Genomic DNA, 26,926 nt, shown 5'->3' on the forward strand with positions numbered 1-26,926 from the left:
ACATAAAACAGCCAAAACCATACATACAAAGCGACAAAAGCAGATGAGCAACTCGGACTCCACTAAAAACTGGGAGTATGGACCAGGTGCACCGGTAGGGTAAGCTTCCTCTACTTTCCTAGAAACACCCGCCGAGTTGCTCATAAAAAGTCAAGTTCATGGTAGACAAAGCCAAGAGGAAAGGAAAACAATGACACATTGTACAACTCAGTTTTCATGGTGCAGATGGATATACCGTAACGATCCACGAGTTCATGATGACAACCATTCAACTACTATAGTAATGACTTCATTCTGGTAGAAACATAACCCTGTTCCAGAGGCCTAATTTTAAGAAGTCGAAATGAGAAGAAATACAAATTTAAATTTCACAAGTATAGATCGACTATTTATGAATTCAGAAACCTTTTAGATTGTATCACATGGCCAGTTCCCGTTCGGCTGTAAGGATGTGATACTAGTCTTTTACCGCCAGACAAGGCAGCCAATAATGTGGTAGTAGTGTGACGTAAATAATATATAAATGTACTTAAGAATGAAATTTTGAATTGTTCTACATTCCAAGCCATGTACTTAATAACATAGAAAAACCACCTACCTCTGGCTTCGCCACTGGCGTAACACAGGTATAGTGATGTGTAGACAATGTAGGGAAGAAAAAAAAAGAAATATTAAGACTTAATTTAAAGCTAAATTATTGGTGCGAAGCGTAACACCGGTGTATAAATGGTGTGCCTGGACATTGATGTACATCCGGACATGGTCTGTAGCCATGCATGTCAACAGAGGTCAATCTCGCCACTATGAAAAAAACTTTAAGAAAGAGTCACAGCAAAAAAAATTGCAAGCATTGTTCTGAATGATCGGCTTTGGACGATGAATGACGAAGAAATCATAGCATTGCAAATCATCTGACTACAGTGCAGTAGATATATAGACCCAAATGATTGTTCTCAAAACAGAATAAAAAGATATAGTATTTATATACCGTGGACAAAATCTAAAATATACATTGGCTCAATCATATTATTTAATATAAGATAACGAGGCGGGGATTATAGAGAGAACAGTACTATTTATTTCCCATAGGCGACAATAGTAAAACTTTTGAAAAATTCACCCCTTTAAAACAATGCCGGAGCTATAAACTGACTTTTTTCCTGTCATATCTTCATTTCCCTAACTAAAATTGTGATCAAAGTCATAACATAACGGTCTCGATTCTTTGGTATTTTAAGCAGATGATGTTTGGGGTCAAAGTGTCCCCCTTTTTCGGCGAATGGCTCATAAATTTAAAAAAAATCATAATATTTATATTAAATGGTTTTCAAAAAATAGAATGCATTTGTTTTAAAGTATAAAAATGTTAGAGCCTGGAATTAATAAAACATTTTGAGTATCAGCACAATTTGTCCAACCACAGTGTCCGGAAGTATTTACTTGGGTAGGGTACACAAAAGGCCTACCTAAAACAATCAGAAATAGTACCGTTCTATATAGCTACCCATAATAAATTCAAGAAAATTCACGGTGATCCACAACCCACGACGTATCGCTAAACAAATTCACATGCGCGCAATCTTCAGTTAATCCCAATATTATAGTTATAATCACGAATTTCGCCAAAAAGGCTAAACAACCCAAAAAGAACACATTTGAACAAAGAATAAAATCTTATATCTTATGTCGATCCTTATAAACCATACGACAGTATGAAGAAACATTTTAAATGCAGTATAGAGCAACACTATTTCGTGTCACGGCGTCACCGGTGACAAAATGCACACCAACTAAATTTTTACCCGAAATCATGCCACAAATGAGTTGTCCATTGTAATAGGATTTTATACTTTCATAAAAGGATTTTATATGATATCAAATCTTGTTTAAAATTTTACCAGGAAATCCGATCATACTGAGTATTTTGCCAAAATCTTTCCGAAACTGAATGAATTTATTGAACATTGGTAGCCTGACAAGTTTGAAGAACATTTGTATAGACATATATGGATTCAATACAATACAATACAATACAATACAATACAATACACAAGCTTTATTTAACGTCGATATTCTAAAACAATATAACATAAGCTCCTTAGAGCTTTTACAATCAACATACATGCACTACAATAAATAACATTTACATCACAAGTACAATACATGGTAACTATCTAGTCCTTTTCATGTAAACATACATAAATCATTAGTCAATATATATGGCAAATAGTAACACATGTAAAATAGGATTAAAATGAAAGTGCAGCACTATAAAGTCAACAATGTAAAGGCATAAAGCAGAGCTGTTATGAATAGCAAGCAGAACAATGACATGACCTGCCGTTCCATGAGTTTAGAAGATTTTTAAATTGAGTAAAAGATGATCCTCTACGAAAGTGGTCTGGCAGGTCATACCAGATTTCTGCAGTAAAATATTTAAAGGAGTTTAACCCATATCTTGATGACCTGACGTTGGGTAGTTTTGCTGTCTGAAATTATATTTATTTTCCTTTATTTCAATGAGGTCATGTAGATATACTGGGCTCTGTCCATTTATTATCTTGAAAGTTTCAACTGCAATACTTGTAATTCTTCTTACTTTCAGGGATGGCATTTTTGATTTTAACAAAAGCTCCTCATATGTGCTAGTATAGTCGTTATAGATAAATTTAAGGGCCCTTTTTGAATTTTTTCCATTTTATTAGTATTAGCCTCATTACAGAAGTGCTAAGTGACAGGACAGTAGTTAAAACTGGACAAAATAAGAGAGGTGAATTGTTAACCTTCCAAGTTTATTTAAGTGTTCCTCTATCCTTTTAAAAACATTTAACTGTTTTGAGGCCTTTTTGCAAATGTTGGCTAAATGAGTATCATATTTCAACTGGTAATCTATTGTTACTCCTAAAAGTTTTACTTCATCCTCACATTTTATAATATTATCGCCAAGATCAAAATGAATGTTTTATCATAAGTTTTTCGGCCAATGGCAAGTGCCTGAAATTTATCAGGGTTTGCTTTCATCTGATTCACTGCAAACCAATCTATCAATTTGAATCTATCTGCCACCAATTTTGTTTTGACTTCATCAAGGCCGTATCCAGCATAAGAAAGAGTATTGTCATCAGCGTAGTTATAGAGAGAAGGATCCTGAATAAAATAAAATATATCATTTAGAAAAATATTGAATAATACCAGTCCTAGAATTGACCCTTGTGGCACCCCTTTATAAATTTCCTTCCACTTACTAAATGAGATCCTAGTTTGACACACTGCTTTCTGTCTGACAAATAATGTCGGAGAAGATTAAGAGCCTTATCTGAAACACCATATGATTTTATTTTATCTAGCAGAAGATTATGTGGAAGGCAATCAAATGCTTTTCTTAAATCCATCAAAATAGCAGCTATAAATTTATTATCATCCAACGCTTTTTTTCTTTTTAAATTTTAGGTACCTATTATGCATCATCTTTTCCTTGTATACGGCTTTTCTCAGCACCTGGTCCATGCTCCCAGTTTTTAGTGGAGTTGCTCATTTGCTTTTGTTACTTTGTATGTATGATTTTAGTTACTTTATGTTCTTTGTTGTGTATGTCTGTTTTCCATGTCTAGTCTTTGTCCCTGGGTTACATTCTTTTGATTACCGCTATAACCTTGGTTCCCTTGATTACTCTTTAATATTCATAAAAGGGGCAGGTCTTGCTATTGATTTCCTACTTTTCATTGGGGCATGTTTGTCCACTATTTCAGTGAAAACTGATTCAAAATGGTTATATTTTAAATCAATATTACTTTCTGAGTTAAGACTATTAAAATCTGCATTATTCAGATCATTAAAAAATTTTCTGAGAAATTTTTAAAACTTCTGTAATTTTTAGTAGCATGTTTCCTTGGTTCAACATCGCACCTGAACTATATTGATATCATGTTGTGCACATCACTCAAACCACAATTAAAATTCATAACATTCATACAATGATTTGGGGAGTTTGACAACATAACATCGTCACGACTGGGGCTCGCATTTCTTGTAAAACATGTTGGTTCCTTAACTAAATTGTGCAAATCAAGAATATCACATACAGATGTTAAAGGAATGGATTTATCATATTTCAACACGTCATAACTCATATCACCTATGAACATACAACTGTCATATTTTGTTGTTATTTGATCGGCTACTTTAGTAAAATCATTATCTTTAATTGTCTGTGGGCGGTATACACCACTGGTGAGCCATTGGTGATTTCCAATGCGGATTTCTAATGCTGCAGATTCTATGATTTTGAAATCTAAATTAGTTTTTCTGTCACATGGTAAATCTGCCCTTACATACACGGCTAGTCCACCGCCATGTGCAGTTCTGTCTTTTCTCCAGAAGTGGAACTCGTCTACTGTGAATTGAGCATTAGCAAACCAATCATCTATTTTAGTTTCTGCCAGAAACAGTATATCAACAGTATGTTTCAAGTAGTGCTTGAATGTGGCAGAATTTATATCTAAAGCCGTTTATATTGATATAAACTAATAACAGTTTTTAAGGGTGGTTCCGTTTGGCTTCTTTTACTTTAGCAAATATATCGTATTTATCATACCTGATCTTTTCTTCGAGGTCAATGTTTATATTTGTCTCGCTTGTTCTAGATAATGCACTTCCGGTTGTGTTAAATTCATCATCATTTCTAGTTGATGTATTAAAATAGAAAGAATCGCTGAAGTTTGGTAGGCGATCATACCAGATATCACAAAAAGTAATCTTCATCGCTTGTTGATAGTTTATTATACTGTTGGATTGTAAGGGGTGAACATTTCAAGTGGACCCATAGATCACAAAAGTCGCCCTGGATGTCCCTTTGGTTATTTTTAACAGGCTTTCTACATTTCAGACATGGTATTTCACATGGCCTGGGTTATGATGCACATCACCGCTTAAGAGTATGTATAAAATTATTATAGCATTTGTGTGGTTCTCTTCTCTTCTGTCTACAGAGGACGTTACGCGGCCATTTTTCGTGTTTATATTTGTAGGGAATAGTTTTTCTATGGCAAGGTTGTTGTTGCCTGCATTTGTTACTATTGAGCTTGCATAAAAGCCAAGGTTTTCCTGCTTTTCTCTCCTGTGTATAGTTTCTGGTAAGTAGTTTGGTGTTAAACGTAGAAAAAAATCCAGATATCAGGAGAGCAAAATTCAAGGTGTTCACTACTGCCGCCATCTTTAACTCAACAATTTAATAATGATACCTTCTTGTTCTTGAAATTAACTATATCATGAGAAAACTTGTATCAGATATCAATGATACTTTTAATCTTTTTTTATACATAACTGAAGAGAAATTTATAAGAAATAAGAGGCTCGCAGGAGCCTGAATTGCTCACAAAACATAACTTTTGTGCAAGATACCCCAATGACATTCATACAAAGTTTGGTTACAGTAGGTCAAATAGTTTCAGAGAAGATTTTTGAAAGAAATAACATTAAAAATTGCAAAAAAAAAAAAAAAAAATAGAAAAAAGGACAATTACTCCTAAATGGCTTGACAGATTAAAATGAAAATTTGACCACAGATAGATCTCATCATGCTGAACACTTTTACCCTGATGTCAGAATTAGGCTTAACCTAATGGTTTTGGAGATATATGCAAAAAATCTACAGTCTGACCCTATGTTCTATTTTTAGTAACGGCGGCCATGTTTTTTGATGGATCAAAAACCTACACATAACTTTTGTGCAAGATACCCAAAGGAACATCTGTGCAAAGTTTCATATAAGTTTCATATAATTCCTCTCAGTAGTTTCAGAGAAGATTTTTGAAAAATTGTCAACGGACGACGACCAGGTGAGCTAAAAATTTGGTACCAAAAAGTTACAATAAACAACTGTTAAAATTACAGAAAAAAAATGCAAACAGCACCACCCATTATCTACCTTAAAAATTTGCAGTCTTATAAAAAAGGAGCTTCACATGCAAATTACACTTTACACATCTAGTGTTATGAAATATATAGACATTTTTCTTCATTTTGTGTTGTGGGTGGTACTTACTTTGTTTAAGTATAATTTAATATGATTCAACCTATGTTCAGTGCTTATATACAAAATGGGTCCTTCAGCAATACTAGAGGTTGTCTGACAAGCTGTTTTCTTGATGCCATCCTAATGTTGGAGTATGGAGAAAGGGCTTTCCAACCTTTAATGTTGGAAATTGGAGGAACGGAATTCCCACTTTTAATGTTGTAGGAGTAATGAAATCAGTAAGAAAATATTAGTTTATTTTTCTTTGACAACTTTTAAATACACTGTAATACAGTGTTACATGTATATAATCTTCTCTTCAATATTATAATTTACAAACATTACAAATCTCACTTTGAATGGTCATACTCCACAGGCTGGTACAGTAACCATAGGATAGTACCTATCAGATGGTACAGTACCCATAGGATAGTAACTATCAGAACACAGGCTGGTTATAGCACCCATTGAATATAGTAACTACCAGATTACATCAAGAATAATAAACATGTGCAAAGATTATGATGTTCAAATAGCAGGGGTGGATCATGAACTTTAAAACGGTGTGGAGGTTCCTTGCTTTTATTTGCTCATGTTTCTTAGAATTTTGTATGTAATTGTCCAACAAAGAGGGGTCAGACCCCTGGAATCTGCCCCTGAATGGTACTCATTAAAAGCAACAGGTTATAATAAAAAGTTTGATATAATCTATAGCATCAACATCTAACTTCCAAATATGTAATCAGTATAAAAATATATGTCTGTCTTTCAGAAGTCTGCGATGTTGTACATCACTGGGTCATTTTTTTACTCCATTCTGTCCAAGAACCCTACAATAAAAGAACGAAGTTTTAACAGGTGAACTGTTAAGATTTATTTTCAGTTTTTCTCAACATTTCACCCACCATTATCACAACACCAATTTGCAGCTCTCTCTCTAAAGTTTTACCCTTCAGGCAACCGTATAAAAATTAGAGGGATACATACCTGATTCTTAGTGGGAATGATCAGTTGCTGATGAGTTTACTATCTACACTACACTTATACTGATCACAATTTCATTGGGAAACCTAGTAAGTAAATTATAAGACCCACACAGGATAAAGATAAAGATTTGGGAGAAAGGATCAGTTTTATTTCTTGCATTAATAAATAAATAGCTATGCCATTGATATGCTTGTTCCCACCTTGAAACAAACTGAAAAACTGCCATAACTCATGAACAAACAAAACATAAATTTTCATCAGAAAGTATACAGACCTTGAGATCATCATAATTAACAACTCTGCAAAGTTAGAAGAAATTCAAGATATCATGTGACAGGCAAACAAACCCAACCCTTTTTAGGGAGTTCAATGATAAACCAAAAAGTATACAGATCTGAAAGTTATTAAAATAAACTGCTGTTTAAAGTTTAAGTAATTCAGATCAGGTATTTTAAAATTGGAAGTAATTCAGGTATTTTAAACGTACAAAACAACTTATGAAAAAAACACACCCTCCTTTTTAAAGAAAAGTACACACACAAACAAACGATAATAAATAATATAAAGAGCTGCGCTTTAAGTGCATGATATACCCATTGCCTTTTTAACTCGTCCTTATGCTTTTAATGATTTATATGATTAACTAGAAATACTGTGAGCTCTGTCACCTCCCCACCAAAAAAAAAGTAAATAAAAATGCACACAAAAAAAAATTGGCACTATCAAGGCTACCTCAAGTTTAAATAAGTTTGTTGTCTTGATTTTTCATCCATACATTTCTATCTTGTTCAAAACACACTTTTCTGACAAGGTTACTTTTTATATTTATAAGTCAATCATCATAACAAATGGTCTGTTTTCAATGAATAAAATTTCCTTGGTCGTTTCACCAAAGTTTCATAAAAGTAGGTGAAAGTATATTTGAGTTATTGTCTGAAAACTTGAAAATCCCCCTTTTTTTTAAGTATAAAAATTCATAACACAGAAATGAAAAATCTGAAATTTATAAAAATCAAAATGGAGCTTACGTCAATAGATATGAACAATTCACCAAAGTTTCATAGTAGTTGGTGAAAGTGCTTTTGAGTTAATGTCCGAAAACTTGAAAATCCCTCTTATTTAAAGTATGAAATGTGGATGATGGACGGATGGACAACGTCATACCATAATACGTCCTGTCTTAGACCAGCGTATAATAAAACAACACTTTTATCCCATGTCAGAATTTAGCTAAACCTAACAGTTTTGGAGATATATGTGAAAAACTAATGTCTGACCACTATATTCCATTTTTAGTAACGGTGGCCATGTTTTTTTTCGATGGATAAAAAATCCCCACATAAGTTCTATGCAGGATACCCTAAGGAACATTCATACCAAGTTTGGTTCCAATTGGTCAAATAGTGTCAGAGGAGAAGATATTTGAAAGAAATAACATTAAAAATAGCAAAAAAACATCAAAAGGGCAATAACTCCAACATGGCTTAGGTCTCACTTACCACTTCCAGGTCAAATGGCCATCCCCTATGTAGTACCAAAAACACACTAAACCTAGACCTATGCACTGTAAGTGCATTATTTGTGTGTATTCTGATTAAAAGTAGTTAAAATAAAGCTGAGAATGTGTACTTTAAAACCGTATATGTAATTTACAAGTAAGTGTATGAATATTGTTTACATGTCTGAGTAATTTGCCTCCATGCTGTCAGCAGAAAAGGTAAAAATGTGGATTTTCAGTATTATTTATTCAAGTAAATTTTGTGAAGAATTTCTACAATCATCATACCATTAGTATAATGATTTTGAAAGCCTTATTTTCCCAGCATCGCAATGGTATGCAACTTTAAGATGTCATTTGTCCTGGAAATTCACAGTGAAACTTTGAAAATTACATTTTTAACATGTAAAGTAATGGAAACGTTAGAAGTGGTTAGTGAGACCTTAACAGTTTAAAACAAAAATTTGACCATGGGTAGATCTCATCATGCAGAACAGTTTCACCAAGTCAGAATTTGGCTAAACCTAATGGTTTTGGAGATATATGCGAAAAACTACTGTCTAACCCCATGTTCTATTTTTAATAACTGCCGCCATGTTTTTCGACGGATCAAAAATCCCCACATCAGTTCTGTGCAGGATATCCCGAGGAACATTCAGACTCAGTTTGGTTCCAATTGGTCAAGTAGTGTCAGAGGAGGAGAAGAGTTTTCTAAAATTGTTAACGACGATGACGGATGCCAAGTGATAGCAATAGCTCACGTGGCCTTTGGCCAGGTGAGCTAAAAATGGGTAAGGGTCAACACTTTAAAACTCACTGATGAAACATTCAATTCTTATATTTATATAAGGTATGTTTCTCTTTTTTGTATCAAAGTCTTGGATGGCAAGCACTGTTCTGGTTATTTTCATTTTATTTTATGAAATGCAATGCACAATGATTGATGAATGAATGAAGTCCAGTAATTGTGGGTGTGGCCTATATATGTAATTATTTGTCAACAAACTACTGTGAATGTACTTTAATTTGCGGATACCAATTTTCATGGATACAGAGGAAACACAAGTTTGTGGATTCTTGAATTTGTGGTTTTGAGGTTTTCAGGACACACATCAAAGGGAATCTTCTAATTGTTGGGAACCAAATTTTGTGGTTTGGTCTACCCATGAAAACAATGAAAATTGGTACCCCATGAATAATAGTACTTTCGCAGTAAGTAATTCTATAGACATGTTGGGAGAGTTCCCTTCAATACCAAGTATCAAATGTCAAAAGTAAATAGGTAAGCTGTCTCTCATGCAAGGTCTTTTGAAATACCTCTAGCTGAAAACAATTTAAACTCTATAGCAAATTTTCACAATATTATTTGGTTAAAATAAGTTGCACACAGTAATATGAAGTAATGTCTGTAGGTATAAGTATGATATTGCCTATTTTGAACATTTGGACAATAGTTTACTAGTACTTTACCACTTACATAATATAATGGAGTGTCTGTCTTTCCTATTAGCTCTGCAGCAGCCAACACAGCACACCCTAGGACACCTCTATTACACATACCAATCCAAGGTTGGGCAGTGTCAATATCAGCATTCTTAAATACTGAAATTAGACAAATTTTATAACATTATGTCTCTATTTTTGTTTGACAGACAAACAAAACTAGAGGCCCAAGAGGGTCTGAATCCCCTTGAACTCCTTTCCATGCATTATGATTACGATGTCAGGAATAAATAAAAAGCTTCGTCAAGCACGGCATGATGTGACCACAGTGGTCAAACCCTGAACAGTTGGGGCAAGTGTGGATCTATATTAGTTTTGACACACTTAAGCATAGGGACTTACAATTCATTATGGACACAATGAATCATTTAGATACTCTATTGCACAAAATTTTAAATTCAATTTAAAATTTTCAAAATCAGACCAAAACTTAAAAAGTCTATTTTTTGGGGGTGTTTGGTCCCTTTGTCCCCTTATAACTCTTAAACTGTAAGAGATATCTGAAATCTGATTGAAAATTGCAGGCAGGAATTTTTGAGAAAGAATCCAATAAAAATATTTCGGAAATCAGGCCAAAAATAAACAAGAGGCTCTCAAGAGCCTGAATCAATCACCTGGTTTAATGGTTTTACATGCAAAACCTAAAAATTGGTCAAACACCTTTGACCAAATTTGCACAGGCAATATTTCTTGTGATACTGAAGATTAAAACATTAATCATCATTCTACTTATGTTAACTGAATAACATGCTAAAAGTGAAAAAAACAAAATACTATTTGAATTTGGAATTCAGAAATGACCAACAAAAATATTTTATAAAACTTACCCATTCTATGGGGGTTAGTCATGTCGGCATGGCTATAGGGTAAGGTTTGTTCAATAATAAAATGCAAGGGAAACTTACTAACCCCCTTAGTCATGACACCATCAATCTGCTTTAGTTATCTACTTAATAGGCAAAAACTGATAAAAAATGTCAAAAATGACACTTTCAAGGGCCATAACTCCAAGAAAGATCAACAGATTTTTCTGATATTTGCACCAAAAATAGATATTGAAACACAGAACATTTAATTTATTACAATTATCATCAATCTGCTTTCAATTTTTTAAAATAATAGGCAAAAACTAATAAAAACATCAAAAATGACACTTTCAAGAACCAAAACTCCAAGAAGGGTCAACAAATTTTTTTGAACACCAAAAATAGATATTGATATTCTGAATATTATATTATTTTACATTAATCATCAATCTGCTTTTGTTTTCTTAATAAAAGGTAAAAACTGCCAAAAAAAAAAAGGTAAAATTAGCGATATCTTGAAATTTTCAAGGAAGATAGATCTCTTTGAGCCAAAGAACCGTAGATGTCTAAGATTTCTTCTATCTGTTATGGTTTTTGAGATAGAAACAAAAATATATGGTGATACCCCTATGTTCTATTTTCAGTAGCAGCGGCCACATTTCTTGGCAAGAGACTATAAATGATATAATTTTGGGAGTAGACATGCTGTTCAGTGGTTTCAGAGGAGAAGATTCATAAAGAAAAGTTAACAACCGACAACATACAATGACAGACACCAAGAGATGACAAAAGCTCACATGGCCTTTTAGGCCAGGTCAGCTAAAAAGTCCCTTTTTCAGGTCTAGCCCTTTGACCCCTTACAACTTGAAAACTGTAAGAGAATTCTGATTGAAAAAAAGAAGAAATTTTTATGAGGAATCCAATATTTTTTTTCAAAATTGGACCAAAACTAAAAAGTTGATTTGTTTGGGTGTGGTCCTTTTGATTCCTTATAACTAATAGTAGATTTTTTTGGGCATTACCCTCTACAACTTGAAAACAGTCCAAAACACATAAAATCTGCTGGTACATTTGTTTATTATAATTAAGTAAGGAAACAATAAAAATAGAAAAGTTATAATTGGAAATAAAACAAACATTTTACATGGATTTAATAAAACCCCTTTCTTTGCCCTTTTTGGCCCCTTTTCTAAAACGGTAGGGGCCACATGGTAAAATTAAATAGGAACCCTCTATAGTGGTTAGTAAAATCATATCAGAATTTCAGAACAATTGGTCAACCACAACTAAAATTATGGCATGGAAACAAAGACGACTATGACGACAACTGTGCCAAAACATTATATGATTGCAAATTGTTTGCGGTGGATAAAAAAAACATTCCAGCAATCAAAACCTTTTCCCTGTCTGCTACAGTTCTGCCAAAAAACTATAGTAGTGACACATCCGAGGAGTTTTTACTTGCTAATACTTAAATCTTTTCTAAGGCTGATGAAAGGATCATTTCATGAATTTTCTATCTTTAATCATACAAAATACATATATTGGCTTAAACTGCAAGAGAAAAATTCACATCATTTCAAACCTTTCAAGGACCGTTACTCTAACAAGGAACCATACTATGACTATAAAAAATCTTTCTATCCATTAAGATTTTGAAGATAAATGCTAAAAACTCATTTTTTGCCTTTAACTAGCAATAACTTGAACAAAGAGTCTTGGACCCAGTGAAGTAAAGGTCTTCATCATAAGGTTTATTCCATCAAGTAAAAGTTTCTATCTATTACCACTTAAAAATGGAGCAAATAAAATGCATTGCAGGGAGGGAAGCCTGATATGACACAGAGGTAAACCCAGAATAGTTCCATTCAAGCATGATACAGCACAGTATTTTGATTGTTTTAAAAGATCTGGCACATAAAAATAACTTGACCAGAATCAAATGGCATCCCTTTTTGGTCCCAAAGTTCTCAATAATTCAACTGGTTACCGGTAGTCCTCCATACTCAATCCCAGTCTTCCTTTTGGGGTATGACACCTTGTGATCCAATTTCAAAGAGATCCAATGTAGTCTTTGCCTTTCAAAGGCAATTAATCTAACATCAACCAAATGAGACTTATGAGAAAGAGATGTTTGTGGAACTGTTAACAACTGATGTCAATGGATGCAATGTAAATAGAACAACCCAAATGACCCTGTGGAAAACTGTGTGACCTGCCTGCTCAAATGGCCCTACGGAAAACTGTGTGACCTGCCTGCTCAAATGGCCCTGTGGAAAACTGTGTGACCTGCCTGCTCAAATGGCCCTATGGAAAACTGTGTGACCTGCCTGCTCAATTATTGTTACTGAAGGTTGGTGTTATTCTCTTTATTAGTTACTATCAAAAAGATATAAGCTTGTCAATTGAAATCACTGATAATGCTTACCAAAGTATGCAGTTGCCTGATAATAGCAATATCTGGTGAGTAAGAACAGCTAAAATTACCATATGTTCATACAAACCTTCTCTAATATCATCTGGAGACTTGAATGTTCCATCTTCATTGAAGAAAGATAGGAATGGAATGTTTTTTGATCCTGGTATGTGGTTTTTTATTTCTGCTGAAAATAAAAAAGTACACAAATTGATTTCTTAAAATAACAACACTGTACATCAATTTCAAGAACTAACATCAATGTAAGTGGATCATAATAGGAATTTCATAATATAACAGTAGAAGTCAAACCCTGAACAACTGACACACAACAGTTAAAAAAAGTTTTTCTGTCCTTTTTCCTCTTCATTTCTGTACAGCTTAGAGTCAACTAGAGCCTCTATTGAGCTAGAACTGCTGAACTGGAGGTTTTGAAATCATGTACATGTAGTTGCATCATTTGATCCATTGGAACAAAAAGTTTATCATTTAAAAAGGTCCCTATACTTACATCATTCCTGCAGAGCCACACAAAAAAGGAAGGTTTATAGACAGCATTCAGGTCAAAAACCCTAAATTTCAAAACCTTGGTTCCTACAGTTTAAGAGTTGATCTTTGAAACTTGGCCAATCAGAAGCTTATATAGCCTCTGACAGCCATCTTGTTTAATAAAGCATAACCAAAATTTAACCATGTGTAGAAGTTATCCCTTTATTAAAGTTAGTTGGTCTACAGATCCACCTACCAGATTATTTCAGTTTGGAGAGAAAAACCCTAATTTCTGTTTCCTTTGATTTTTAATTGTCACCAACCACAAGAAATTGACGATTTCAATATTTGATCAGTAATTAAGAGAGATTGCCTGTCTGTTTCTTATAGTACTCTACTTGCCCAAGAGATTGCCATGTGTCCTGTCTATTTCTTACTCTACTTGCCCAAACAACTTTAAAATAATAAGCAAATGACTCTATATGAATGAATCATTTTTCACTGTGAAGTCAGCCTCATATCTTGATCTACACTTAGAAATCGATGGTAAAGGAAAACTACTGACCGAACTTTATGACCAACATGATGACTTTTCATTCAGAATTGTCAACTTTCCTTTCATCTGCGGCAACATCCCTTCAGCACCTGTGTATGGAGTGTTCATATCACAACTCATACGTTATGCCAGAGCTTGCCGAAACTACGCAGACTTTTTGTATCATGCTAGAACTCTAACAAATACGCTTCTGGAGCAGGGTTATGTTGCTACAAGATTGAAGTCATCACTACAGAAATTTTATGGTCGTCACCATGAACTCATGGATCGTTATGGTGTATCCATCTGCACCATGAAAACTGATTTATTCAATGGGCCATAGTTTTCCTTTCCTCGTTTGTCTACCCCGGACTTGACTTTTTATGAGCAACTCGGCGGGTGTTTCTAGAAAAGCAGAGGACGCTTACCCTACCGGTGTACCTGGTCCATGCTCCCAGTTTTTAGTGGAGTCCGAGTTGCTCATTTGCTTTTGTTACTTTGTATGTATGATTTTAGTTACTTTATGTTCTTTGTTGTGTATGTCTGTTTTCCATGTCTGGTCTTTGTCCCTGGATTACATTCTTTTGATTACCGCTATAACTTTGGTTCCCTTGATTGCTCTTTCACCTTTCAAGGGCAATTATTCTAACAACAAGAAGTTGTCGTAAAACTTTGATCCAATTGAGAATTTAATAACTCTATAAAGGAGTCATACTACATTTTCATCCCTATGTTGAGCTCTTTACGCCAAAGAAGGAAGGGCACCTTCATTTTTATCTCTAATAATTTTTTAGAAATACCTTGAAAAAAGAAGTAAGTTTATTTTTTTCTTCAAAGTATTGAATTCTCAAATGGGAGGTGTAAATTGTATTGCAGTTGATGAGTGATAAGGTGTACAGTGTATTGCAGTGGATGAGTGATAGATTGTACTGTGTCTTGCAGTTGATGAGTGATAGGGTGTACAGTGTATTGCAGTGGATGAGTGATAGATTGTACTGTGTCTTGCAGTTGATGAGTGATAAGGTGTACAGTGTATTGCAGTGGATGAGTGATAGATTGTACTGTGTCTTGCAGTTGATGAGTGATAAGGTGTACAGTGTATTACAGTTGATGAGTGATAGGGTATATTGTGTATTGCAGTTGATGAGTGACAGGGTGAACTGTGTATTGCATTTGATGATTGATAAGGTAAACTGTATATTGCAGTTGATGAGTGATAGAGTGAACTGTGTATTGCAATTGATGAGTGATAGTTTGTACTGTGTATTGCAGTTGATGAGTGATAGATTGTACTGTGTCTTGCAGTTGATGAGTGATAAGGTGTACAGTGTATTACAGTTGATGAGTGATAGGGTGTATTGTGTATTGCAGTTGATGAGTGACAGGGTGAACTGTGTATTGCATTTGATGATTGATAAGGTAAACTGTATATTGCAGTTGATGAGTGATAGGGTGAACTGTATATTGCAGTTGATGAGTGATAGAGTGAACTGTGTATTGCAGTTGATGAGTGAAAGATTGTACTTTGTCTTGCAGTTGACGAGTGACAGGGTGTATAGTGTATTACAGTTGATGAGTGATAGAGTGTATCGTGCATTGCAGTTGATGAGCGACAGGGTGTTTTGTGTATTGCAGTTGATGAGTGATAGGATGAACTGTGTATTGCATTTGATGATTGATAGGGTGAACTGTGTATTGCATTTGATGAGTGATAGGGTGAACTGTGTACTGCAGTTGATGGGTGATAGTTTGTATTGTGTATTGCAATGATGAGTGGAAGGGTGTACAGTGTATTGCAGTTGAAGAGTGATATGGTGCACTGTGTATTGCAGTTGACGAGTGATAGGGTGCACTGTTATTTTTTTTAACCCATTAGATGACTAATGTAATACTATTTGTATTGGCTGGGCATTAAGGTTAATTTACCTCCATTCTCTGTTTGCACTATTTTATCATAAACGGCACTACCCCTAGAATCAATTATTACTTCTTTTCCAGAATTCAAACTTTCTTTGATGTTGTGGTAATTTTTCATAAGAGCTGGATTAATTTTTGCCTCAAAACTCCCTCTCTAAAAAGACAAATAAAAACCATTAGAGATAATCAGTAAAAACCAGTGTTTTTATTCTCCGTCTACTAAACATTGATTACTTTAATACAGTATTTGCAATTTACTACAAATCAAATTATTTATTAACTAATATTTCAAGTGTGCATAGTGCATGTAAAAGCCTCATACCAGATATTCTGTTGAAAAGAGATAAAGAGAAATGTGAAAAACTGTTTAAGTGTATATATAGACAAGATCAATCCTGTATACTGTACAACTACTGATTTTTTGCTGTGTACAATTGATAATTCATACCTTTACAGTAAACCTGATGACAGTGGTGGTAACCTAGAGTATGCCTGAAGACTAGGGGTGTCACAGTATATGCCTCATGACTGGGGTACTACTATACATCCCTGGTGACTGGAGGTAGTACAGAAAAAAACCCTGATGACTTGAGGTAATACAGAAAAAACCCCGATGAATAGGGTATCCAAGCATATTGCTGATGACTGGGGATAGTATAGGGTCCCTAATTATTTGGGTTGTCACAGTATATACCTGATGATTTGGGTTGTCATAGTATATATCTGATGACTTGCATTGTCACAGTATATGACTAACGACTTGGGTGGTCACAGTATATACTGATGACTGGAGGTATCCCAGTAAATCCCTGATGACAGTGGAGAGAACAGTTTACCCCACATGACTTGGGTAGTCACAGTATATACCTGATGACTGGGGTATCCCAGTAAATCCATCCTGACAGGGGAGAGTACAGTATATCCCTGATGACGGGGTATCCCGTTAAATCCCTGATGACAGTGCAGAGAACAGTTTACCCCACATGACTGGGGTTGTCACAGTATATCCCTGATGACTGGGGTTGTCACAGTATATACCTGATGACTCGGGTATCCCAATAAATCCCTGATGACAGAGGAGAGTACAGTATATCCCTGATGACTGGGGATATCCCGTTAAATCCCTGATGACAGTGGAGAGAACAGTTTACCCCACATGACTGGGGTTGTCAAAGTATATCCCTGATGACTGGGGTTGTCACAGTATATACCTGATGACTGGGGTATCCCAATAAATCCATGATGACAGAGGAGAGTACAATATATCCCTGATGACTTGGTTTGTTGTCACAGTATATTATGGGGTATTACAATAAACTCCTAATGACTAGGGTTATAGAGAATATTCCTGATATCTGGGAATATCAAAAAGAGCCTGAATAGCTCAACTGGTCAAAAATAGTCGTTTTAGCTTTCTTAAGCTAGACTTTTGACTTTATGTAATGTTGTCACAAGATATCATTTCATCAATAGAGAATATCTTAGTTTCATATTATAAAATAAATCTCTCATTTTTGTACTCTTCAAGGGCATTAAGAATGATCAATCAACAAAACTTTATGAAAATTTTGACATAGGTCTGTCTCACCATGCTGATCAATTTTACCTTGGAAATTAGGCTAAATCCATTAGTTTACAAGTTATTTCCACAAATCCTCAATTTTAGTAATATTGGCAAAGTTTTTCAACAGATCAAAAATCTCCAGACAAAGATTTTTAAGGACATCCATACAAACATTGATGCTATATTTGGTTACAATCCAACCTACTAGTAGTTTAAGAGGAGAAGATTTTCAAAGTTGGAAGTACAAAATTCTGGGGAAAAAAATCTGTTTCAGGTCCTATAGTTCATTCATTCATCAATGGATCTTTCTGAAAATTTCAGCTTAGGTCCAACTCATCATACTGAACAGTTTTACTGAACAAGAATTTAGCTAAACCTAACTGTTTTTCAGTTATCTGCAAAATTCTGCAATTTGAACCCTATGGTATAATTTTAGTAACTGCAGCCATTAGATCAAAAATTCCCACATAGATTGTTATAGATGTTCTACATAACATACACACTAAGTTTTGTTTCAATCCATCCAGTAGTTGCAGGGGAGAAGATTTCCAAAGTTGGAAATTCGGGAAAAAATCCATTTCAGAACCTATAACTCATTCATTTATCAACAGTTCTTTCTGAAAATTTCAGCATAAGTCCATCCTTTCATGCTGAACAATTTTACTCCTGCCAGATTTTACCTTAACCAAACTGATTTTGAGGTATTTGCAAAATTCTGCAATTTGACCCCTATGGCCTATTTTTTGTAATGGCAGCCATGTTTATCATAAAATAAAAAAATTCCCATCTAAGGATTGTTAAAAATACCCTAAGGAATATTCATGCAAAGCTTGGTTACAATCTATCAAGTAGTTTCAGAGAAGAAGATATTTGAAAAAGTTAACAGCCAATGACGACACTGACGTCAACAGACAATAACGACAGACAACAGACACATAGTGATGGCAATAATTCACATGGCCTTTCGGCCAGGTGAGCTAATAATATGCTGGTACCTGATGAATGCAGATATTACAGTATAAGATGGCAATAGCTCACACAGGCCTTTCGGCCAGATGAGTACCTGATGACTGTAGATATTACAGTACATGTAGATCCCTAATGACGTAAGGTATCACAGTACATGTATATCCCTAATGATGTGAGGTATCACAGTACATGTATATTATTGATGAAAGGGACCATCACAGTATATACGTAGTGACATTAGGTACTGAAGTATATTGCTGATAAATTGGAATATCATAATATATTCCTAATTACTAGGGGTATTCTGGTATATACCTAATGATTTGGGATATCAAAGTATATCCCTGATAACTAAGGGTATTCTGGTAAATGCCTGATGATTTTGGATGTCACTGTATATATTCATGATAACTATGGGTATTCTGGTATATGCCTGATAATTTGGGATATCACTGTATATCACTGTGTACTTTGGGTTTAACAGTAAAATCCCTAATTACTAGGGGTATCCTAATATACCCCTGATGATTTGGGGTATTCAAGTATATCCCTAATGATTAACATATCACCTAGTAGCAATGAAATGTTACAAACCTCTACGGATGGTTCTTCTGTTGTGATAGGATAGCCATCTCTGACCCACTTCTTTAGTCCTCCATCTAAAACAGATGTGTTTCTGTGTCCATGTAACTGCAACAAGATAGAAAATATTACAGAATGTCTAATGTTTAAACATGGCTGCTATCAGAATTGTTGGAATTAACCAAATAACTGTAAAACTTAATACATATTGTACTTATATTTGACTATAAATATTGTGTAATACAAAATTGAAGACAAGCAAAAATGTAAAATCTGAACTATATACATGTAATGTGTAACTATTTAATACTTCCTTCACACATAATTTAATTTTGATTTTCATTCATATTTTGTTGTGCTTTGAATATCAGATTGATTTCTTCTCCGTTTTTTTGGCAGGATTTAGTTGCTATTACAGTACTGAAATCTGTCTTATTCTTCAGTTCTATTCAGACGTTGACTTTCATAATCACTGCTCATATTTATCCTTATTTAGGTCAAACATGAAAAGAAGTTGGTTAAACATAAACGGTCATATATGTCCTTTAAACTTGGCTGAGATTGAGAAAATCTGTTAAAAAAGCTGGAAAACAGTCTTTGGTTATTGTTTGTATTACTGTTGAGTGTTTGCCGGGCAGCTCTCAAATCTTCAAAAATTACATATTACAGTTTTTGAACAAAATTGTAAACCACTGAAATCACCTCTTCTAAGTCTGTTTAAAAGTTAGTGTGAAAAATTATTTATGCCATTAGCTTTTTGTCCAAGACTGCAAGAGGCAAGACTGATAGTTTTATCAAGGGTCAAATCATCGGGATGTATTCAAATACATCTTATAAGCCTAATTTATTTTGGGGAAATTGTAAAGTACAAAAATGTGTATTTATAAAAAACAGCACAATTTTCAAAGTGTTCCTGTATTTTATTTTGACGCAGGAACAAAACGTAATGCCTAAGTCTCGTTGGGCTGGGTAACCATCTTAAAGTCATGTTGATTAAGTCAAGACAGCACTTTAAAAAAAAAAAACTATTATTAAATTTGCAACACGGATCAAGCAATGACTAAAAGAATGTTGGCACCAAGATCTTGGATCATGAAAAAAAAAAAAAAATAGCGTCTGAGATTTTGCAATAAAATAATATCGGTCAGGCCCTTCAATTCAGGTCAATCAGTGAACGGCAAACAAACATATTTTTAATTTAGGCCTTATATAAAATAAATCAGATATTTTACTCTCTTCTCAAGAGTTCCACAGGAATGAAGTTGCCTACATATTTAATAGAAATATTTACTATTTGCAAAAGAAGTATGGAATCAAATACCAAATATGAAAAGCTTCCATCGAAAGACAAAAAAATTACTGCAGGGACACAAGTTTGTCAACGAAAAAAACAGGAATTTGACCTTTAGGTCAAAGTTCTGAGTACATAGGCCACTATCCATTGTACACGATGTACATCTTTAGGTGATCTACCCACACGCAAAATATCACGAGCCTACATTGAAAGACAATCAAAGTGCTGATAGCTCTGGTGGTTTTTGATTCTTGTGAAAATTGTAGCATGTACAAAATTTCAAAGATTATATGATGTTTAATAAAATTGTGATCACACCTTGCATTTTAAATACTATTAAGAACTGTCCTTTTTTAATATGTATAAACTGAAAGTCAATCTATACTACTGATGCAACTTCACACACATTTACAAATTTTGTTCCATTTCACCTCCCTCCCCCAATTTAAAATTTATCCAAAATTAAATAAACATTTACATTCAAAAGCTATATTAACAGAGTATTTATCCTACTTAACAATTATACTTAAATTAAACCAATATCAGCTTTAAAAAATAATTTCCTTAACACAAAATTTTCAAAAACTAGACTCTTTTATCAATTTGAATTTCCTGCCAATTTTACTTGGATAAAATCACTGCTCTTCACTTCCTGTTTATAAATGGTAAAATATTAATGACAAAATGGATAATTTGACTTATAAGTGTATTAAAATGAAAATATTTAACACGTTTTATACTTCCAGACATATTACTTCAAGAAATTAATTCCCTCAATGTAAATTTACTGGAAATAATTATTTCGTTGACAATGTAAATTATATGCTACCCTGTCTCAAATCAATTATGTAAACATGTTTACAATTATATAAGAATAGAATTATTTGTTATTTACATCTGTAATCTATTTTACCTTCAGTAATGGTTTTTGCATGAAACTGTTATCCAGAACGTATCATGATATTGAAAAGTCCAAACTAAGTCATCCTAAATACCACAATGGAAATACATGATTAAATTCTGAGAAAGTGTCACTTAAATTCATCTAACCATTTAAATGTGCAAAGTAAGAATGAACTAGAAATACTGCGAGCAAGCTCACAAAGAGAGTACCCCCTTCACATTGACTTAAATGAAAAACACCTGTTGGATTATCTCCCTTTGGTGTCATCCAAAAGTTATTATATTCCCTCATGCATGTGTATATATGATTACCAACCTTCCTACAAAATGTCATCAAAATCCCTTGAGCGGTATTAGGAATTGTGCTTACGAGGATTTAACCTGTAAAACCCTTAATTTGGATTATCTCCCCTTGGAGTCCTCTGGCAGTAATAATATTCCTTCAAGCACATCTACATATGACACCCAACCTTCCTGTAAAAGGTTTAGCAGAAGTTGCTTTTACATGGTTTTAACATGTAAAACCCTCAATTTGAATCATCTCTCCCCTACTCTCCTATTTACCCTCAGCATCCACAATATGTACATCAGAACTCCAGGACCCTCTGTAACTACTTACACTCAGTATCCACCATGGGTACATCAGAACTCTAGGACCCTCTGAAAGTCCTACTTACCCTCAGTATCCACCATAGGTACATCAGAACTCTAGGACCTCTGTAAGTCCTACTTACCCTCAGTATCCATCATAAGTACATAGAACTCTAGGACCTCCGTAACTTCTACGTACCCTCAGTATCCATCTTAAGTACATCAGAACTCTAGGACCTCTGTAAGTCCTACTTACCCTCAGTATCCATCATAGGTACATCAGAACTCTAGGACCTCTGTAATTCCTACTTACCCTCAGTATCCACCATAGGTACATCAGAACTCTAGGACCCTCTGTAAGTTCTACTTACCTTCAGTATCCTTCATAGGTACATCAGAACTCTAGGACCCTCTGTAACTACTTACACTCAGTATCCATCATAAGTACATCAGAACTCTAGGGCCTCTGTAACTTCTACTTACCCGCAGTATCCATCATAAGTACATCAGAACTCTAGGACCTCTGTAAGTCCTACTTACCCTCAGTATCCATCATAAGTACATCAGAACTCTAGGACCTCCGTAACTTCTACGTACCCTCAGTATCCAACTTAAGTACATCAGAACTCTAGGACCTCTGTAAGTCCTACTTACCCTCAGTATCCATCATAGGTACATCAGAACTCTAGGACTTCTGTAAGTCCTACTTACCCTCAGTATCCACCATAGGTACATCAGAACTCTGGGACCCTCTTTAAGTCCTACTTACCCTAAGCATCCAACATAGGTACATCAGACCTCTAGGACCCTCTGTAACTACTTATCCTCAGTATCCACCATGGGTACATCAGAACTCTAGAACCTCTGTAAGTCTTACTTACCCTCAGTATCCACCATAGGCACATCAGAACTCCAGAACCTCTGTAAGTCCTATTTACTCTCAGCATCCACCATAGGTACATCAGAACTCTGGGACCCTCTTTAAGTCCTACTTACCCTAAGCATCCAATATAGGTACATCAGAACTCTTGGGTCATCTGTAACTTCTATTTACCCTCAGTATCCACCATAGGTACATCAGAACTCTAGGATCATCTGTAACTCCTACTTACCCTCAGTATCCACCATAGATGCATCAGAACTCTAGGACCTTTGAAAGTCCTACTTACCCTCAGCATCCACTATAGGTACACTTGGATCATCTGCAACTTCTACTTACCCTAAGCATCCACCATGCTCTTAATGCTGCCCTTGTATCCATTCTATCGTAAGTGACAATGTGTGTATTAGGTGAAACTCCTAAACTCTGTAAATACTCTGTGAAACATTTCAAGTCAGGTAAATCAAAGGGTATGGAAGTGCTTTTCTTTACACACTGCACTGGGTTCAAATACAATGCTGAAGAAATATGACCTCTGAAATAAAGAAGAGAAGTCATGTCTTTCAGTAAATAATGTATTCGTAGATAAATAAATTAATATGAATGGAGTATCTGCGACATCCTATATATGTAGATGATCTGAAACATGAAAAATTGTGCTGTTGTGAGTATAGGTGTGATAGTTTGAATTTTTATTTGAGAGACTAAAACAGCCTTTTTTTGATAATTTACTCATTAAATTTTGTTACAAAAATTAAATGCCTGATATGCATACTTAAAATCATGCTACATTGGTTATTTAGCAAATACCTTGTGATTGAGGTTACTTCTTCATATACAAAAAATATAGGTAAAGGGAACAAGTGTCTTAAGTAGCAGACTTTATAGAAATCAGACAGAAGGTGATTCATGCAAGTCAAAAACTCACCAAACTTACTTTTATTTCTTATTCAGATTCTTTTTGATATCTTAACTCTGTTACATATTCTTAAAACAAAATTCTATGAGAAACAAACTAAAAAAAGAATTGTTGACATTGAATGAGAAGTTATTTAAAAAAAACCCATTTATTTTACCGCTTTTGGCCCTTTTTTACAGAATGGTAGGGGCCAGTGACTCCATTCTAATCAGAAAGCTTCCTGATGCAGATGGAAACAATATATCAAAATTTCATGACATAAGGTTCACTACAACTAAATTTATGGAATGGCAACAAAAATAATTAAAAATGATGACAATGCAAACAACAATGACAACATCATAACACAATAAAACTGCATTTTTTGCACTCGTATAAATATATAGCATACTGTAAAAGTCCTTTAATTCATGGATACCAATTTCTGTGGATTCAGGAAGAAACACAAGTTCATGGATTCTTGAATGGTGGTTTGGATGTTTTCAGTGTACAAATCAATTGAAATCTCCTTTTCGTTGGGAACAAAAATTTGTGGTTTGGCCTACCCATAATCCATAAAAATTGGTACCCCTTGAACAATAATACATTCACAGTATGTAGACTGAAAAAGCATCATTTGTTTGGTGGGTTTTTCTACACCATGAATCACCTCTACCATAGGTAGTGACTGAATTTTATATGGATTGGTACAAAAATCTTTCAGATATTACTTGCTTCTTTGGTACCAATAGTTTATTAAGTTAGTTTGTGCCTGCCCATTAATAGTATTGTTAGATCTTACTGTTGATAGAAATCTTTGTAACCATCATTTTGATCATCAAAGTTGTATGACGAGTCTAAAACACGCAGATCTGTACCAAGTCTGTTCTGCTTCCATACTGAGACCAATTTTTCTCTCAGTTGATTGGTTGAAATAAATAATCTTGAAATTGTCATCCTGTATATGTCATTTGAACTGGAACACTAAAAAAGACACCACTTTAAGAAAGACATGAGTATTTTTCCTGTCCTGACATTTATCATAATAAGTTACATGTAGTCACTTTTAATTAGTGATATCTCTGACAACTTTAATAAATGTTTCAATAATTGAATAATAAGGAATGACAGACTGACTGATAAATGAACTTTAAGGTAAAGTTTTTCTTGGCTTTGCCAACAGACTGATAATTCAATTTCAGCACCGTAAATAAGTTAAAGGCAATGTTAAGGGATTGAACCAAAATTTCAACTTCCAAGAAAGTCCTGATCTAATAAAAATCTTCTTACGCTCAGCTTGATACAGCCACAGCAGTAAACCAATACAGCTCTTCATTTGGATTGGGATTAAATGTTAAACACATTCAAAACAAGTGGAGGGGTGTATTATCCTCTATAACTAAGGCTTTCTTCAAGTATGGATCATTAATTCTTGGGAGGATAAATATTGACATAACTAACTAACTAACTATATGTTGTCAAAAAATGAATTTTCTTTTCTGATTTTGTTCTAACAAGTTCTGTTCATGCTTTGGAATTATAATAGAAAGATTAACCTATTTAATTGTATACCCATTTTTTTATTTTTTTAATCCATGAACAGATATATGTTCTTTCCACAGTTAAACATATAAAGACATGTTCTTACCACCGTCTTAAGTATATTTTATGTAAATATGGGCATTCTTAAATTTGTTTAGAAAGTTCAGCATTAAGGTTACTGTTAAATGACCTATGAAAAGTCTAACACTTGACACCACCTTGTTAGTCTGAGCAAGGAAAGGAGAATAATTGATAGAAATATGGGCCAGGATGTGCAGCATGAGGTTTTAATACCTTACCCATTCATATGATCATCTATGGGTATTTTGAAAATCATTTTAACACCCCTTCATATACATGCACCATACTAGTTATTTTGAATATCTTACCATTATTATACTTAATTGCATATGAACCATCTGCTTAAACACTTATTTGAAACATTATCTTCACGTTTTCTCAAAATAATTTGATATTAAGAGAATTTCTTACTATGCCAAACTAAAGCAAATGGTTACCAATGGTTACCTGATCATCAACAATTATCATTGATATACTTAAAATAATCCTTTCAAAACCTATTCAAGGTAATCAGGAAAATTGAGCCATTCTATCTGTAAGGCAGTTAACCCCAGGTGCAGCTCAGTCCAGCCGTTTAAGTCAGATACATGGTATGTCCTCACTTTTAACATTTAATTAAAATTTGATCATGTTTTTATATTAAGATATAAAATAAATAATAAAATAATAATGTAGTAGTACATAAAATAACCTCCACTTTTGTGCTGCACTCAAGTTCTTAATGTGTTGAAGTCAGTAGAATAAGCTCTAGAAGTAACTGGTTAATAAATGATCATGCATTGTTGTCTTAAAACTTTATGGCATAGTTTATATTAAATTGCTGGATATTTTAAACATGTCATAATTTCTACATAGTTAATATGTTTAAATTTTGACAAAATCATGTTGCAATCTCAACATAAAGTGATACAACATTACTCCACAGTGTTGTAGATCTGACTATTTTTTGTCACTTTTCACCCAATTACTCATACAAATACAAATGTATATCCAGAAGTAGCCTACAAAGATCATTAAAACATTTTATAGCATAAAAACAAATCATACACAACAAGCTCACTAGCTATCCAAACACATTGATTATTTATTAGTTATACCATGTGGCACCAAGGATTATAGTTATTCCATATGGTACCAAGGATTATAGTTATACTGTGAGGCATCAAGGATAATAGTTACAACAACAATTATAGTTATTCCATGTGGTACCAAGGATTATAGTTATACTATGTGGCACCAAGGATAAAAGTTACATCATGGATTATAATTATTCCATATGGTACCAAGGATTATAGGTATTCTATGTGGCAACAAGGATTATACTTATACCATGTGGCACCAAGGATAATACTTATACCATGTAGTACCAAGGATAATAGTTATTCCATGTGGTACCAAGAATTATAGTTATACCATGTGGCACCAAGGATTATAGTTATACCATGTTGTACCAAATAT

General features: G+C 34.1%; 1 protein-coding gene and 1 long non-coding RNA gene across 8 annotated transcripts in view; both read right to left on the reverse strand.

Annotated features, from left to right (window-relative positions):
• Positions 1–2,041: 2,041 nt before the first annotated feature.
• On the reverse strand, positions 2,042–5,687 carry LOC148623508 (uncharacterized). Its single transcript, XR_015919456.1, has 2 exons — positions 4,595–5,687; positions 2,042–3,147 (listed from the first exon to the last, which is right to left on the reverse strand). It is a non-coding gene; the product is annotated as an uncharacterized LOC148623508 (long non-coding RNA).
• A 562-nt stretch (positions 5,688–6,249) lies between these two features.
• LOC148623509 (thiosulfate sulfurtransferase-like) overlaps positions 6,250–26,926 on the reverse strand; it is a 28,752-nt gene continuing 8,075 nt past the window's right edge. For 5 of the 7 annotated variants that reach the window (XM_088565357.1, XM_088565356.1, XM_088565359.1 and 2 more), the window contains exons 2-8: positions 24,648–24,829; positions 23,287–23,482; positions 19,292–19,387; positions 16,174–16,318; positions 13,312–13,410; positions 9,976–10,100; positions 6,250–6,843 (exon numbers count right to left, since the gene is read on the reverse strand). In XM_088565357.1, the coding sequence (XP_088421483.1) occupies positions 6,805–6,843; positions 9,976–10,100; positions 13,312–13,410; positions 16,174–16,318; positions 19,292–19,387; positions 23,287–23,482; positions 24,648–24,802 (855 nt within the window). In that variant the 5' untranslated portion in view covers positions 24,803–24,829 and the 3' untranslated portion in view covers positions 6,250–6,804. Of the gene's footprint in view, positions 6,844–9,975; positions 10,101–13,311; positions 13,411–16,173; positions 16,319–19,291; positions 19,388–23,286; positions 23,483–24,647; positions 24,830–25,135; positions 25,864–26,926 lie in introns of those variants that run through there. The other 2 variants (XM_088565358.1, XM_088565362.1) reach the window with 2 other exon arrangements.

The sequence above is a fragment of the Perna viridis genome, chromosome 2 (assembly GCF_037379345.1).
Source record: "Perna viridis isolate PV_CMFRI_1.1 ecotype Kerala chromosome 2, ASM3737934v1, whole genome shotgun sequence".
Taxonomy (NCBI): Eukaryota; Metazoa; Mollusca; class Bivalvia; order Mytilida; family Mytilidae; genus Perna; species Perna viridis.